This window comes from Vicugna pacos, chromosome 20 (genome assembly GCF_048564905.1).
Source record: "Vicugna pacos chromosome 20, VicPac4, whole genome shotgun sequence".
In the NCBI taxonomy this organism is placed as follows: domain Eukaryota; kingdom Metazoa; phylum Chordata; class Mammalia; order Artiodactyla; family Camelidae; genus Vicugna; species Vicugna pacos.
In genome coordinates this window covers 25,133,839-25,149,439 of record NC_133006.1, presented here as the reverse complement: position 1 = coordinate 25,149,439, position 15,601 = coordinate 25,133,839, and the positions used below count along the sequence as shown (strand labels likewise).

The 15,601-nt window shown below is 35.4% G+C and overlaps 2 protein-coding genes across 10 annotated transcripts in view; both read right to left on the bottom strand.

Moving 5' to 3' along the window:
* Positions 1–419: 419 nt before the first annotated feature.
* Positions 420–14,392, bottom strand: LOC102530150 (putative olfactory receptor 2B3). Of its 3 annotated transcripts, XM_072945513.1 has the most exons (3): positions 14,313–14,392; positions 6,548–6,623; positions 420–1,384 (listed from the first exon to the last, which is right to left on the bottom strand). In XM_072945513.1, exon 3 carries the CDS (start codon positions 1,359–1,361, stop codon positions 420–422), a length of 942 nt encoding a protein of 313 aa, XP_072801614.1. In that variant the 5' UTR covers positions 1,362–1,384; positions 6,548–6,623; positions 14,313–14,392. The 3 variants fall into 3 exon arrangements, with proteins under 3 accessions (XP_072801614.1, XP_072801616.1, XP_072801615.1); XM_072945515.1 differs by lacking the exons at positions 6,548–6,623; positions 14,313–14,392 and adding an exon at positions 3,851–3,865; XM_072945514.1 differs by lacking the exons at positions 6,548–6,623; positions 14,313–14,392 and adding an exon at positions 2,297–2,331.
* LOC102530406 (putative olfactory receptor 2B3) overlaps positions 13,645–15,601 on the bottom strand; it is a 29,153-nt gene continuing 27,196 nt past the window's right edge. For all 7 annotated transcript variants that reach the window (XM_072945504.1, XM_072945503.1, XM_072945502.1 and 4 more), the window contains one exon: positions 13,645–14,700. In XM_072945504.1, the coding sequence (XP_072801605.1) occupies positions 13,736–14,677 (942 nt within the window). In that variant the 5' untranslated portion in view covers positions 14,678–14,700 and the 3' untranslated portion in view covers positions 13,645–13,735. The remainder of the gene's footprint in view (positions 14,701–15,601) is intronic.

Here is a 15,601-nt window from a genome sequence, read left to right as displayed (position 1 = left end):
ACGTGCTGAGGACATGGGTGCTGTCAGGAATATTTTTTGCTTGGGCTCACTGGATATATAATTAAAGAGATGTGGAAACCCTAACTAGGTGGTTGACAGGATGGTTCTTGAACAAAGAATATATAAGGGGAAATGTAATCCATTCATGTCCTGACTAGTTATTGACAGGAGGAAATTCCCATGACTTGGCCTCAGGAAGACAGCGCCTTAGGGAAACTCTGGAAAGCAAAAGTTTTGAATTCAGAAAAGAAATGTTACAATCTTAGCATTGCTTCCTGAACAGAGAAGTAATTTTTCTAAACTCTTGGTGCAATTCAATAAAATCATAAGAGCCTGAGCAATAGAAAAAGCAGTTCAAACCTTACTATAATTTTCAAGGATAAAGAGAGACACAGAAGTTTCTCATGACAATGGAGCACTTATTTCTTATAGAAAAGGATTATTGGCAACACCCTTTTGAAGGCGTCCTTCATATCTTTATTTCTAAGGCTGTAAATGAGAGGGTTCAACATAGGTGTGAATATCCCATAGAAGAGGGAAACCATCTTTCCCCAGTCCTTAGATGTGGATGCAGGTGGTTGTAGATATATGTAGATGCCTGTTCCAAAAAAGAGAGACACCACAACCACGTGGGACCCACATGTCCCAAAAGCTTTTCGTCGTCCTTCTGCTGACCTGATTCTCAATACTGCTTGAGCTATGAAGCCATAGGAGATGAGGATCAATGTCACTGGAATTAGCAGAATTAATACTCCTAAGAAAAAGAACTCAGCCTCAATAGGCTTTGTGTCAGTACATAACAACTTGAGAAGAGCAGGAACCTCACAGAAAAAGTGGTCCACTTCCTGATGCCCACAGCGTGGCATGTTAAGGGTCAAGGAAGACTGCAACACTGAGTTGCTGAAGCCAGTGAGCCATGAGAAGGCTACCATTTTTAAGCACAACTTAGGATTCATGATGACTATATAGTGGAGTGGTCTGCAAATCGCCACGTACCTGTCAAAGGCCATAACAGCCAGCAGGAGACACTCAGTAGCACCCAGGGCCAGGAAGATGATGAGTTGGGCCACACAGCCACCATAGCTGATGGTCTTTTTGTTGTGACAAATATTGATCAGCATATGAGGGACAGTGCTTGTGGTGTAACAGAGATCTAAAATGGAGAGATTAGTGAGAAAGAAATACATGGGTGTATGAAGTTTGGGGTCCAGAATGCACACCATCATGATGGATACATTGCCAAAGATGGTGACTGTGTATGATATTAACAGGAGCACCAAAAGGGGCGTCTGTAGCCAGGGCTTGTCTGAAAAGCCAAGTAGTATAAAGTCTTTTGAGGAGCTCTCATTTGCCCAATTCATGATGACTCACTTGTTTTATAATCCTAAAAAAATAAAATCGGCAAGCAGTCAATAGATAATTATTGAATATTCACATTTTACCTGAATAAATAAACACTAAATATAATTTATAGTCCATTAAATGGAACCCTTGTGAAACATGATATGGTTGTCATATGGTTAGAAAGTAGTTCTTCTATTTTTAGTAGTTACGCTTTGCTTACTTTATGAAGTAAATTCTTACATTTAAATACCAAGGATATAAGCTTATATGCATAAGTGCTCAACGCATTTCGATTCCTCATCATTTTCTTATGTCCTAACCTACCTTAATAACCATTTGTACAATAAATTCTGATTTTAATTTATTGAGACTGAAATGCTGAGTTATACAGGGGTAGAGTTTCATCTAGATCTACATTTGATCTGAAGGGATCTACTTGCTTTTGTAACATCTTCATGTTATATTTTGAGTTATTTCTTACTCTTAAATGACATGTATATACATCCTTTCCCAGAAAGAGCTATCATGGCTATTAGATGTTTTGATTCACGGTAATAAAAGTATGGCTTCCTTGTGATTTATAGTGATGATCACAGATGACATCTCCCCCATCTCCAAATACTCTGATGAAAATTGTAAAACTGATGGTCTAATTGTTGCTTGATTAACATGTGACACACTGCTCAGTGCTTGAAATAATCCATTCTAATTCTCACGAAAACTCTGATAAACAGATATGATCTACATTTTATTGCTACTGTGACTAACCGAGAATAAATGATTTTCACATTCAGTAATGGTTAGGCCAAGACTCAAAAAGCCAGGATTTAAAAGCCATTCCTTTGTTTTTTTTTGTAGCATATAACCCCAAATGTACAGAGAGCACAGCCAGAATGACAACATACAGCTGTTAGACTTAAGAAAGAAGATGAAATAATTAGGATTGGCATACCTTATACCAGAGTGGAACACGTTTTGAAGAGTAAGAAACACTGATATATGAAGTATAACTTGACCCTGGAATGTATTAGATGTAGTTATAATATTTGTAACCCCTTCCATTAGATGTGATTTTAAGTTTGGCATGTTAGCTATAGATAAACATTTTTTCTTGGTAAACAGCAGTAATACACTTCAGTGAAAAATGGAAAAAGACATGATATTTAACTTTTTTGAGTGCACATGTAAATTTTAAGTTTTCATTTGGAAAACGATTATATGCAAATATAATGATAAATGCAAGATGAAAAATGCACAGTGTTTATGGCAAAAATGGTTGATGTATTAAAATATTAAAAATTATTACATAATATTTATGAGAAAAGAGCAAAAATCCAAAAAAAATTGATCAATGGATATAAATAAGCAATTTGGGATAGAAAAAAATATGAAGCAAAATTGAAAATAGAAAAGACAGGCACCTCTCTCATCATTAAAGAAACAAAAATTAAAACAACCAAGGTAATACTATATTTACTATTTGTTTGGCAGAGTTAAAAGTAATCACCTTAGCTGTTAGGAACACTGCCTCTGCAGCTGGAATCTTCCATCATTTTATTTCTGAGCTGTGTGATCCTGGATAGTTGGTGAACATTTTTGTGTCATGTTAAAATAAACAAAACCAAAAACAACTCTCTAGTCATAATAAAAGAGTTGTTGTGAAGTTCAAATGAGGCCATGCGTACACATTGGACTGAGAGCAGTTTAAAGAATGTGAGCTAGTTATCACTAATAGCATCTATAATATTAACCATTAGTAGTAATCATTAATAGTAATGTATCATTTTCTCCGCTTTCCATGTATATGAGAAAACAAGCAACCAAAATTAGTGGTGCCTATGCTTATTATAATTTTGCAGTATTATAATATGAAATGATTGAAATATAAGCCACTTTTTCTTTGTTTCTGCCATAATACTGAGAACACAGTTTCCAGTAAATGGAAGTCAGGTCAATGGTTTGTAGGAGATATTGGTTGCCTGAAAGGTGTGGGAAATAAGAGGACTCTACTTAGCATCTATTTAAAAATTTTTCCTACCTGTGTGTTTTTCACATCTTCTACTCATTCCCACATTTTGTATGGCACTGGTGACAGCTCATTCATCACTTCCTCTTTTATATTTTCAGAAAAATGAATTTAACTCATTGACAAACATATGTTTGTTCCACTATCACCTTAACTGTTTCCCTATTTATATATCTTCTACAAATGAAAAGAAAACCTTAAATACTACTAATTCCTTTCTCTGCTTAAAAAATTCCACTGACTTTTTTTTTCTTTTTTTGGTAAGGAGATATAAGGGGTAAATATTCATTTGAAAGGTAATGATAGTGACTTTTGGAAACACTGAAAACACTTGACATTTATTTCAAGATTCCCAGGAAATAAATTGAATTCTCTGGTTATTTCATGTGATGCAAGCCAGAGGCAGGATATGTATGAAATGATCTTGAGAGACCCTTCCCACTTATGGTACTATAATTCCCTGAGGTAGACATTACTCACCTTTTTTATTCTGTGTCACAGAGAGATCTATGCCTTTCTTTGTGCCATATTTCAAAGCACGTCTGGTCCAAACAGAGACTGATGAATACAATGACTTTTTGAGCTTTCAACCCTTGTGACACTCTTATTCAACTCCCTTTCTGCCCATAGATTGAGAATGAAATTAGCATGTGACCTGGACAGCATTAAGAAATATAAATTTAAAAAAATCCTTCACGATGAAGTAGAAGTGTATTGTAGATATTGCCTTAAGTCACTGAGGCATATTTTATTGACACTTGACTCTTCTCCCCAGGTTCCTAATGCACTTTACAATGGGAAGCTGATTGTACAGGTGTCAGCAACATTGGTAGAGTCATGGAAAGAGGGTTGTACTTTTAAATAAAGGGCTTACTATTCATACAATGCTGTGTCCTCTATTTTAGCCCTAGGGATTTCAGAGTCTCTCAAATTTAATTGGTCATTGTGTCCAGAGAGGAAAGAACTGAACTCTATTCCCAACTGCACTGGTAGCATAATAGTGGCACACAGGTGGTTCACAAGTTTAAAAACTAAGATGAATGGTAATAGTCATGAGACATAAATAATAAAAAATACGTTTAGAGTTGTTTATCAGGAGAGCACAAGGCTAAATGAATTTATAGCCCCACGTGCTTTTAAACAGTCTCAGAGGTCAAGGGAGTGAGTCTGCTGATGATGTATAAGGGAGAATAGTATTTCAACTGTTCATTGGTTTTTGTAATGAATATTTTTGGACTAAGCCTACTAGAGATCTATAGGTTAAAAAAACTATAACATATAAATTAACACATTGAAATTTAAAGTTAGTATGAATTCACCAAGACAGAACTAGTAGAAATGATACAGGATTGGAACAGGAATAGTTTTAGAAAAGTAATTGAATTATGCAATCTATAATTTTTATGTGCTCACCTAAAATTTTTGGTAAAATAAAACTGAAAGTAAATTGACCATGAACATAGATATAATCTTAAGAAAATCCTTTGTTAGCTCACTCTACCACCGAGCTGTTACCCTCCCCACCACAATGCATTTTTATAAATTGCAAAATCATATATGTTAGAGCATAATTGTGTTATAAATTGCAGCATTTTCATAACACATGATTTTGTAGCCATATAACATTCTTTTATAAATTAATAATTTATATATAAATTATATCTATGTATATAATCTATATATACATACCTCCCTAGTTTTTAACTATTAAATATTTGCATTTTCTGAATTTGTCACTTTATACTACATATCGTTCAGAATAACTTTTTTCAATATGTGACCTGCTTTGGACTGTTTATCAGGATGAAATTAGCCAATTAAAAAGTTTTAGTGTATGCAATCTGTATTCTTATACCTTTGAAAATAATATAACTGGATGGACTTGGATTATACCAGAAGAGCAATTTTAGAGGGAGATAATAGAAGAGAAGTACAGAATAAAGTCCCACAAGTGTATCACTGAAAAAAATACATATGTATATTTTTAGATATTTATATGTTTCTTCCTTTGGTTCCCCTTTTGTCCTGCCAGTTTTGATAGTGAATACTGAATTATCCTCATGGCTATAAAGTTGCTTTTAAAGTTTCTTATTTGTTTCCTTTGCAATCCTAAAGGATGCATGGGTGGCAGTCCCTGTCACATCTCCATCTTCCTCACCACTCAGTCCACTGAAAAAATCAGATGGATCTTGGAAGATGACAAGAGACTACTACAATTCAAACAAGTGTTAGCCCCAGTTGAATCAGCTGGGCCGGATGTGTCTCCTTGAGCATATTAGCATGATATTGGGTGCATGATGTGCAGTCCTTGATCTGGTGAATGTGTTCTTTTTCACCCCTATCAAAAAAGTAGATCAGAAAGAATTTACATTCACTTGGAGCTGACAATGGTATACATTGTCCCAGGGCTATCTTAAGTCTTTAACCTTCTGTCATAATATAGACTGAAAAGAACTAAACTAGCTGCACATTCTGCAGGACAGCACACTGGTTAACTATATCAAGAACGACATACTAATCAGACCATATGAGCACAAAGCAGGTACTACATGGAAGGCTTTGATACAACATGTGCTTCAGAAGGTGAGTGAGAAACTATAAAGATTCAGGGGCTTGACCCGTCAGTAAAAAGTTTTAGAAATTCATTGGTCTGAGGCACTTACGGGACATTCAACCTAAAGTAAAAAACATATTGTTGCATCATGAATCTCCTACCATAAAAGAAGAAGCGAAGCAAAGTTTCTGGCTGGCCTCTCTGTCTTGTAGTAAGCCTGTCTGACACCATGGAACATTGGTCCAATATGTCTGCTGGCAACAAGAAGGATGCCAGCGTTGAATGGGCTCCAGAGTAAGAGCAGGCTCTATAGCAGGTCTAAGCTACAGAGCAAGTCACTCTGAAACTGGGTGCATACAATTTGTAAGACCCTATACATTAGAGGTGTAAGTTACAGTAGGAAAGCATCAGGTGGAATTTATGGCAAGTTTATGCAAAAGCCAAAACCAAACACTTAGGGTTTGGAGCAAAACCCTGCTGTCTGTGGCAGAACACTTTACACCTTTTGGAAAACAGCCTCTGTTGCGTCTCTGTGTCCTGGCAGAGGCAACACACCTAACTATCAAACATCACATAACCATGCAGCCAAAATTACCCATCATGAGCTGGATACTCTGACTCACCAAGTTATTATGTCATTGGATAAAGCAGCAATCATCCTAACAGGGTACTGGCATCCAGGATCGAGCACAGACCTGACTGGAGGACAGAAACAAACCACATGAGCAGGTAGCTCAGACCTGCATGCTGTACCCCCATTCAGCAGTGATGCCTCTTCCTCAGATCACACGTATGTAGCGTGGGAGAACACTTCTAACACATTAATAAAGGAGGAAAAAGCTCAAGAATAGATCAGGTGGATATGTATATGCATTCAAAAGGGATAAAGATTGAATTATAGTCCCACTCATGGGTGACCTTGAATGATATTGGTGAGGGAAACCTCGCTCTATGGGCAGAATTTCAAGTGTTACATCTGGTCATCCACTTTGTGTGAAGCAGGAGGTAGTCTGACGTTGGGCTATGTATAGCTCATGAGGAGTAATAAATAACTTGGAAGGCTTTCCAGGAGGCTGGGAAGAAAAAAAGTTTTGGAATAAAGAAATCTGGAACAGAGGCACATATGTTGACATATGAAATGGGACATGAGAAGTCTTTCATTCTTTGTATTGCATGTTAACACTCACAAAATAGAATCCACCAAAGAAAGGAATTGAACAACCAGGTAGGAGAAGTAAAATTGTTCAGCAGATATTGTCAAATTTCTATCATTTGCCTTGTCTCCCTACCTGCAATACTTGCACAATGAGCACATCAATACAGTAGACAATATGGTAGCAGGGATAGAAGCTGTGCAGGGGTTTAACAGCCTACACTGTAGGCATTGCCAAATATCCAATCTGCCTTCAACAGGAGACCAAGGAGGCATCCCTGATAAAACAGTATCCCTTCAAAAGGCCAACTAGCAACTTGATATTAAGTTGGCTACATTAAGACCCTTTCATCTTGGATGTGACAATGAATTTTTTGTTAGGAATAGATGAATACACACTGTAGTGTGGGTTTGCCTTTTCTGATCACAAGTCTCCAGCCAAAACTACTGTCTAAGGGCTTTCACACTGTTTGACTCAGCAGCATGAGATCCCACACACCATTGTTTCTGAAAAAGGGCCCACTTAATAGCAAAGGATGTGTGGGAGTGAACACATGGACATCATTGGCCATATAATGTACTGCGCCATCATGAAGTGACCTACTAGAATCATGGAGTGATATGTTGAAGATATGCCTAAAATGTCAGCTCAAATGCAGTGGCATCCTCTAAAACCCAGTGCATAATTAGGTTTAAAAATTTTTAAATGTTTCAATTCATTTTTCAATGAAAGTATAGTTGATTTACAATATTGTGTTAGTTTCTGGTCTACAGCAAAGTGATTCAGTTATATATATATATTTACACACACAGACACACATATTCTCTTTCATATTCTTTTCATATTCTTTTCATATTCTTTTCCATTATAGTTAATTATAGGATATTGAGTATAGTTCCCTGTGCTATATAGTAGGACCTTGTTGTTTATTTATTTTATACATAGTACTTCATATCTGCTAATCCCAAATTACTAATTTATCCTTCCCCCATCCCCTTTCCTCTTTGGTGACCATAAATGTGTTTTCTATGTCTGTGAGTCTGTTTCTGTTTTGTAAATATGTTCATTTGTGCCATATTAGGTTCTACATATAAGTGATAGCATATGGTTTTTGCCTTTCTCATTCTGACTTACTTCACTTAGTATGATAATCTATCTCTAGGTCCAACTGTGTTGCCACCAATGGCATTATTTCATTCTTTTTTATGGCTGAGTAGTATTCCATTGTGTATATATACCACTTCTTTATCCAGTCATCTGTCGATGGACATTTAAGTTGCTTCTATGTCTTGGTTATTGTAAATAGTGCTGCTGTGAACATTAGGGTGCATGTATCTTTTTGAATTATAGTTTTCTCCAGATATATGCCTAGGAGTGGGATTGCTGGATAATATGGTAACTTTATATTTACTTTTTAAAGGAGACTCTGTACTATTTTCCATATGGCTGCACCAAACTCTATTTTCACAAACAGAGTAAGAGGGTTCCCTTTTCTCCATACCCTCTCCAGCATCTATTTGTAGGCTTTTTATTGATGGCCACTCTGACCAGTGGGAGGTGATACCTCATTGTAGTTTGGATTTGCATTTCTCTAATAATTAGCAATGCCGAACAACTTTTCATATGCCTATTGGACATCTGTATGTCTTCTTTGGAGAATATCTATTTAGGTCTTCTGTTCATTTTTGGAATGGGTAGTTTTTTGGGTTTTTTGTTTTTGTTTTTGTTACTGAGTCATATGAGCTGCTTATATATTTTGGAAATTAAGCCCTTGTTGGTTGCATCATTTTCAAATATTTTCTCCCATTCTTTAGGTTGTCCTTTTGTTTTTTTTGTGTTTTTCTTTTGCTGTGCAAAAACTTCTAAGTTGACTAGGTCCCATTTGTTCATTTTTGCTTTTATTTCTGTTGCCTTGGGGGATTGAACTAAGAAATCATTGGTACAATTTATGTCAGAGAATTGTTTTGCCTATGTTCTCTTTTAGGAGATTTATAGAGTCCTGTCTTATATTTAAGTCTTTGATCCATTTTGAGTTTATTTCTGTGTATAGTGTGTGGGTGTGTTCTAACTTCATTGATTTACATGTGCCTGTCCAGCTTTCCCAACACTGGTTGCTGAAAAGACTGTCTTTTCTCCATTGTGTGTATTCTTACCTCCTTTGTCAAAGATTAGTTGACCATAGGTGTGTGGTTTTATTTCTGGGTGCTCTATTCTGTTACATTGATTCATATGTCTGTTTTTGTGCCAATACCATGACGTTTTGAGTACTGTAGCTCTGTAGCATTGTCTGAAGTATGGAAGCGTTATTCCTCCAGCTTTGTTCTTTTGTCCTCAAGATTGCTTTGGCAATTCTGGGCTTTTTATGGTTTTATATAAATTTTAGGGTTATTTGTTCTAGTTCTGTGAAAAATGTCATGGGTAATTTGACAGGGATCACATTAAATCTGTAGATTGCTTTAGGTCATTTTAACAATTTTTTAATTCTTCTGATCCAAGAGCATGTGCTACCTTTTCATTTCTTTGAATCAGTTTCAATTTTCTTTATCAATATTTTATAGTTCTCAGCAAATAAGTCTTTCACATCCTTGGTCAGGTTTATACTTAAGTATTTTTATGTATGTATGTATGTATGTATGTATGTATGTATGTATGTATGTTGTGATTTTAAAGGGATTGTTTTTTCACTTTCTCTTTCTGATATTTCATTGTCATTGTAAAGAAATACAATGTATGTCGATCTTGTATCCTTCTACTTTGCTGAATTTTAGAGTCTCACTATTTTATTTCTACTTGAAAACAAATAATTAATTTGAGTTTACCTTTTTTTAAGATATCTTTTGAAATGTGTCCAGTAGTAACACATATGTACTATTTGCCAACTTTGTCATCTAGAGTTACAATCTTGGGTTTATTATCTGCCTTCCAAATTATTGCAGGCAAATACTTTTACCAGTTTCTTGCTATATAACGTGGATTTCTGTGGTTCCAATCTTTCATATAATGCCCTCTCCACCTGTCACATGAACGTTATGCCAGTGTCTCCTATTTTAATTTGTTTTCTTGACATTAGAACCCCACCACTGGTGCCAATTTCTATAATCAGTTAGGATAAGCTATATTATATTACATATAAGAATAAGAACCTCAAAAATCTTAGTGACTTTAAATAACATAGGTTTATTTCTCATTCATGCTACTTGTATATCAAAGGTTGGTTTCTCCGTATTGCCCTCAATCTAGGATTCAGGTAGATTGGTAACTCCCCTTGGAGCATTGCTTCCTTTGACTGGCAGTGGGAAAGAGACCATGGCACAGTGTGCACCAGATCTTAAATTCATCATCAAGAAGTGAGTTGTGTAAGTTCTGTTCACATTTTTAAGCAAAAAGGCCAGGCCTTATTCAGCAGAACAGGGTAGTGCAATTCTACCACCTTCCTAGAAGGAGAGAGGAAATGAAATAAATATGAACAGCCCTAGTTTATATTTATAACATGTATGAGTCAAAAGACTCAGGGAAGTAAAAGAAAAAAAGAACATAATACTATTTTTGCCTATAAAATTGGCAAATATCTCAAAAGATAAAAAATCCCAGAGTTAACAAAAGTTCATGAAGTAAATATTCTCATTTACTTTCTACAGTGCTAGTGGGAGTGTGGAGTGGTACAAAATTTCTGTAGGGAAATTTGGCAACATCTGTTGACTCTTAGGTCTTCCAAGAAAATTATAATTTAATTCAGTGATACCACTTCTAACAATGTACAGTTGATCGTTGTGCAATGCTAGGATTAATCCAAGTTACTTGACAGTCCGACCTCTCAATCCAGGATTCCTCTGTATCTGCAGATTCAGTCAACCATGAACCATGTGGTAATATAGTATTTACTATTGAGAAATATTCAAATGTAAGTGAACCCACGTAGTTCAAAACCAAGTTGTTCAAGGGTCAACTGTAATTTGACATATGGCCATAGATTCATTTCTGAAGAGTTCTGTGGAGTAGTATTTATAATGATCAAAACAAGCAATGTAAATGTTCAACAACAGAAAAATAGTTAACCACATTTTAGTATACTAGCATGGTGAAATTCAGTTTGCAGCTACTTAAACTATGTTTTAAAGAATCTTGGTACATTCTTAGGAGATAATGTGCATGAAAAATAGAAATTGGAAATTATAAAATCCATTGACAGAAAAGAAAAATAAACAAATATGTAAAACTGGTGAACTTTAAAGATAATGTATTAAAGGATGAATTCTTTTCTAAAAAACTTTATTTTTATTAAATATAGGCAATGCAGTTATACAATTTTTTTAAAAGATTAATAACTATATGTGACAGTTATTAGACTTCAGTTTTACAGAGAAATGCAATTTCTTTAGACTTTGAGAATTTAACTTTATATCCCATCATGAAATTTCATATGACCACTGTTCCTATCCCGAGAGTTTTGCATCTCTGAAAATTCTTTTCACAGAAAAAGTAAAAATTTACATATCAACTAACATCATGCATAGTTTTGACATCTGGGTGTTTTAACTCTCTGCCTCCAGAAGTGTTATGAATGCTTTGGTAAGCAAAAACAAACTTTTTTCTTGTGCTCAGAGAACTTACAGTCTAGTAGTAGGTAAAGGCATTTATCAAGTGATCAGTTAAAAGTCCAAGTGCCCCAATGAAAGGTACATGATGAGCAAGTAAATTTTGGATATTTGACTGAATCAGTGAAACCAGAAAAAGATTCTCTAAGATGAGGCCTGAGCAATTAATAATTAGGTAAAGATGAATGGGAAGAGTACTCCAGATAGAAGGATCAGAAAGCTCAAATGTTCTGTGCTTTGAGGAAATATCCTAAGTGCAAGAGACAGAGAGGGCTGTATGTCTGGGACATGAACATTTGTGTTTAACTGATGAGCAATGGAAACCCCTAATAATCTCTAGTGCAAGTGGTGAGAGTGGAATAATCGTAATTTGCATTGAAATGATCACTCTAGCTGTATTTTCTAAAGTGTACTGCAGAGAGTTTTCAGGAGTACATAATGATAGATTAAGAAATAGGTCTAGGTAAAAGTTGATGGTACCAGGAATGTGAAGATGGAAAGGAATGGAGAGATGGGAGGTACAAAGAGGAATGATTGATATGTCTTGGTAATGGTCTTGATATTGATAATTATGGAGGGGATGGTGTAAGAGATGTTTAATGGTTTCTGATTTGCACATGTAAACAACAAGTGAATCCATTCATTAAAATAGCAAGCTTTAGAAGAGGGCTTTGTGGCAAAGGGAGAGCAAGTGCCTGCTTTTGCAAGTGTAAAATTTGAAATGTTTATCTTATATTCAACAATAGAATGCACTAGTATATACAGGTTTGGAAATTAAGGCGCCTATACTAGAGATAAAATTGTTTTCATTTGTTTTTGGTGTCTTGAATCTCTTATTACTTTTGTTTAAAAACTTTTGAAACACCATATATTTAAAATCTTTCCCTTTCCCATTTATTTATAATGTCACGTTTAGTAAACACATGATTATTATATAAGAGCCATATTCTGTACTTAAGTTTTTAGTTATTTTCTACTGTTTCTGCTAACCCTCTGTGCTAAAATTATTCTGGTTTCATTACTCAATAAAGTCCAAACTTTTCAGCCCATGCTCTTTTTGTATGTGTTTTGTACTCTATGTTTTAACCATAATAAATTACTTGTATTTTCTGAAAATTGTAACCCTTTCTCTGTTGCCTAAAATGTTGTCCCATCTGTGTCCTTACATTACTAACTGCAAATAATCATTTAACTGTCTGAGTTTAAGGGTCTTTTTTTCCAGGAATTAGAATATTTCTTCAGTAGAAGAGCTATGATTGTTTTTCCTTTGGTCTAGTGCTATCTAGTGAACAATAAATACTACTGAGTGACTGCCCAATTAAGAATAATTTAATTCAGAAAAATTAGAAAAAAAATGTTTCCTACTAGTATTTCTTGAAATAGATAGCCTTACTATTTAGAGGAGATCCTACAAGCTTCAGGCAGAACTTGGGACAAATGAGGATTTGACAAAAGGAAAAAAAAAAAAAGAAAAAATTCAATCCATGAGGAATAAAGGGATGAATTATAAATAGAATTGAAAATGAAACTCAACTGACTTTACAAGTTTCTATACTTAGTGTAAAGACAGCTAGACTTGAGACAGATTTCATGATTAAAACTGTTCAGGAAGGTGCTTATGATGGATTTTATCAAGAAGTGTGAGGGTGCAAAGTGATTAAGGACTTGGCTGCTGATTTCTAGCTTGGGATCACTGGTTATTTAATAATAAAGATGGGGAAATCCCCAACTAAGGTGAGTGACAAAATAATTCTAGAACAAATAGTGTACTGTGCAAATCATTCAAGTGTCCTAACTAATCTGACATTGGTAGGAGCAAGTAGCATGACTTGACCTTCAGGAACAGACTGTATTGGGGGAATTTCTGTAAAGCAATGTATTTTTAAATTTAGAAAAGATATCTTATGGTCTTAGCATTGCTTCTGGATCAGAGGAACTTCTAACTGTTGGTAAAATTCAATGAAATCATAAGAGCATGAAGAGTATGAAAATAAATACAAACATTATAACCATTCAAGGTGAAGGAGAGACTCAGAAGCTTCTCATGACAATGGAGCACTTCTTATTTCTTATAGAAAAAGATTATTGACATCACCCTTTTAAATGCTTCCTTCATATCTTTATTTCTAAGGCTGTAGATGAGGGGGTTCAACATTGGTGTGAATATCCCATAGAAGAGGGAAACCATTTTTCCCCAGTCCTTAGAAGTGGATAAAGGTGGTTGAAGATACATGTAGATGCCTGTTCCAAAAAAGAGAGACACCACAACCATGTGGGACCCACATGTCCCAAAAGCTTTTCGTCGTCCTTCTGCTGACCTGATTCTCAATACTGCTTGAGCTATGAAGCCATAGGAGATGAGGATCAATGTCACTGGAATTAGCAGAATTAATACACTAAAAAAAAAGAGCTCAGCCTCAATAGGCTTTGTGTCAGCACATGACAACTTGAGAAGGGCAGGAACCTCACAGAAAAAGTGGTCCACTTCCTGATGCCCACAGCGTGGCATGTTAAGGGTCAAGGAAGACTGCAACACTGAGTTGCTGAAGCCAGTGAGCCATGAGAAGCCTATCATCTTTAAGCAGAACCAAGGATTCATGATGACTATATAGTGGAGTGGTCTGCAAATCGCCACATACCTGTCAAAGGCCATAACAGCCAGCAGGAGACACTCAGTAGCACCCAGGGCCAGGAAGATGATGAGTTGGGCCACACAGCCACCATAGCTGATGGTCTTTTTGTTGTGACAAATATTGATCAGCATATGAGGGACAGTGCTTGTGGTGTAACAGAGATCTAAAATGGAGAGATTAGTGAGAAAGAAATACATGGGTGTATGAAGTTTGGGGTCCAGAATGCACACCATCATGATGGATACATTGCCAAAGATGGTGACTGTGTATGATATTAACAGGAGCACCAAAAGGGGCGTCTGTAGCCAGGGCTTGTCTGAAAAGCCAAGTAGTATAAAGTCTTTTGAGGAGCTCTCATTTGCCCAATTCATGATGACTCACTTGTTTTATAATCCTAAAAAAATAAAATCGGCAAGCAGTCAATAGATAATTATTGAATATTCACATTTTACCTGAATAAATAAACACTAAATATAATTTATAGTCCATTAAATGGAACCCTTGTGAAACACGATATGGTTGTCATATGGTTAGAAAGTAGTTCTTCTATTTTTAGTAGTTACGCTTTGCTTACTTTATGAAGTAAATTCTTACATTTAAATACCAAGGATATAAGCTTATATGCATAAGTGCTCAACGCATTTCGATTCCTCATCATTTTCTTATGTCCTAACCTACCTTAATAACCATTTGTACAATAAATTCTGATTTTAATTTATTGAGACTGAAATGCTGAGTTATACAGGGGTAAGAGTTTCATCTAGATCTACATTTGATCTGAAGGGATCTACTTGCTTTTGTAACATCTTCATGTTATATTTTGAGTTATTTCTTACTCTTAAATGACATGTATATACATCCTTTCCCAGAAAGAGCTATCATGGCTATTAGATGTTTTGATTCACGGTAATAAAAGTATGGCTTCCTTGTGATTTATAGTGATGATCACAGATGACATCTCCCCCATCTCCAAATACTCTGATGAAAATTGTAAAACTGATGGTCTAATTGTTGCTTGATTAACATGTGACACACTGCTCAGTGCTTGAAATAATCCATTCTAATTCTCACGAAAACTCTGATAAACAGATATGATCTACATTTTATTGCTACTGTGACTAACCGAGAATAAATGATTTTCACATTCAGTAATGGTTAGGCCAAGACTCAAAAAGCCAGGATTTAAAAGCCATTCCTTTGTTTTTTTTTGTAGCATATAACCCCAAATGTACAGAGAGCACAGCCAGAATGACAACATACAGCTGTTAGACTTAAGAAAGAAGATGAAATAATTA

Excerpts from the sequence above, each read along its gene's own strand:
- LOC102530150 (XM_072945513.1), bottom strand. The coding sequence starts at position 1,361 with ATGAATTGGGCAAATGAGAGCTCCTCAAAAGACTTTATACTACTTGGC.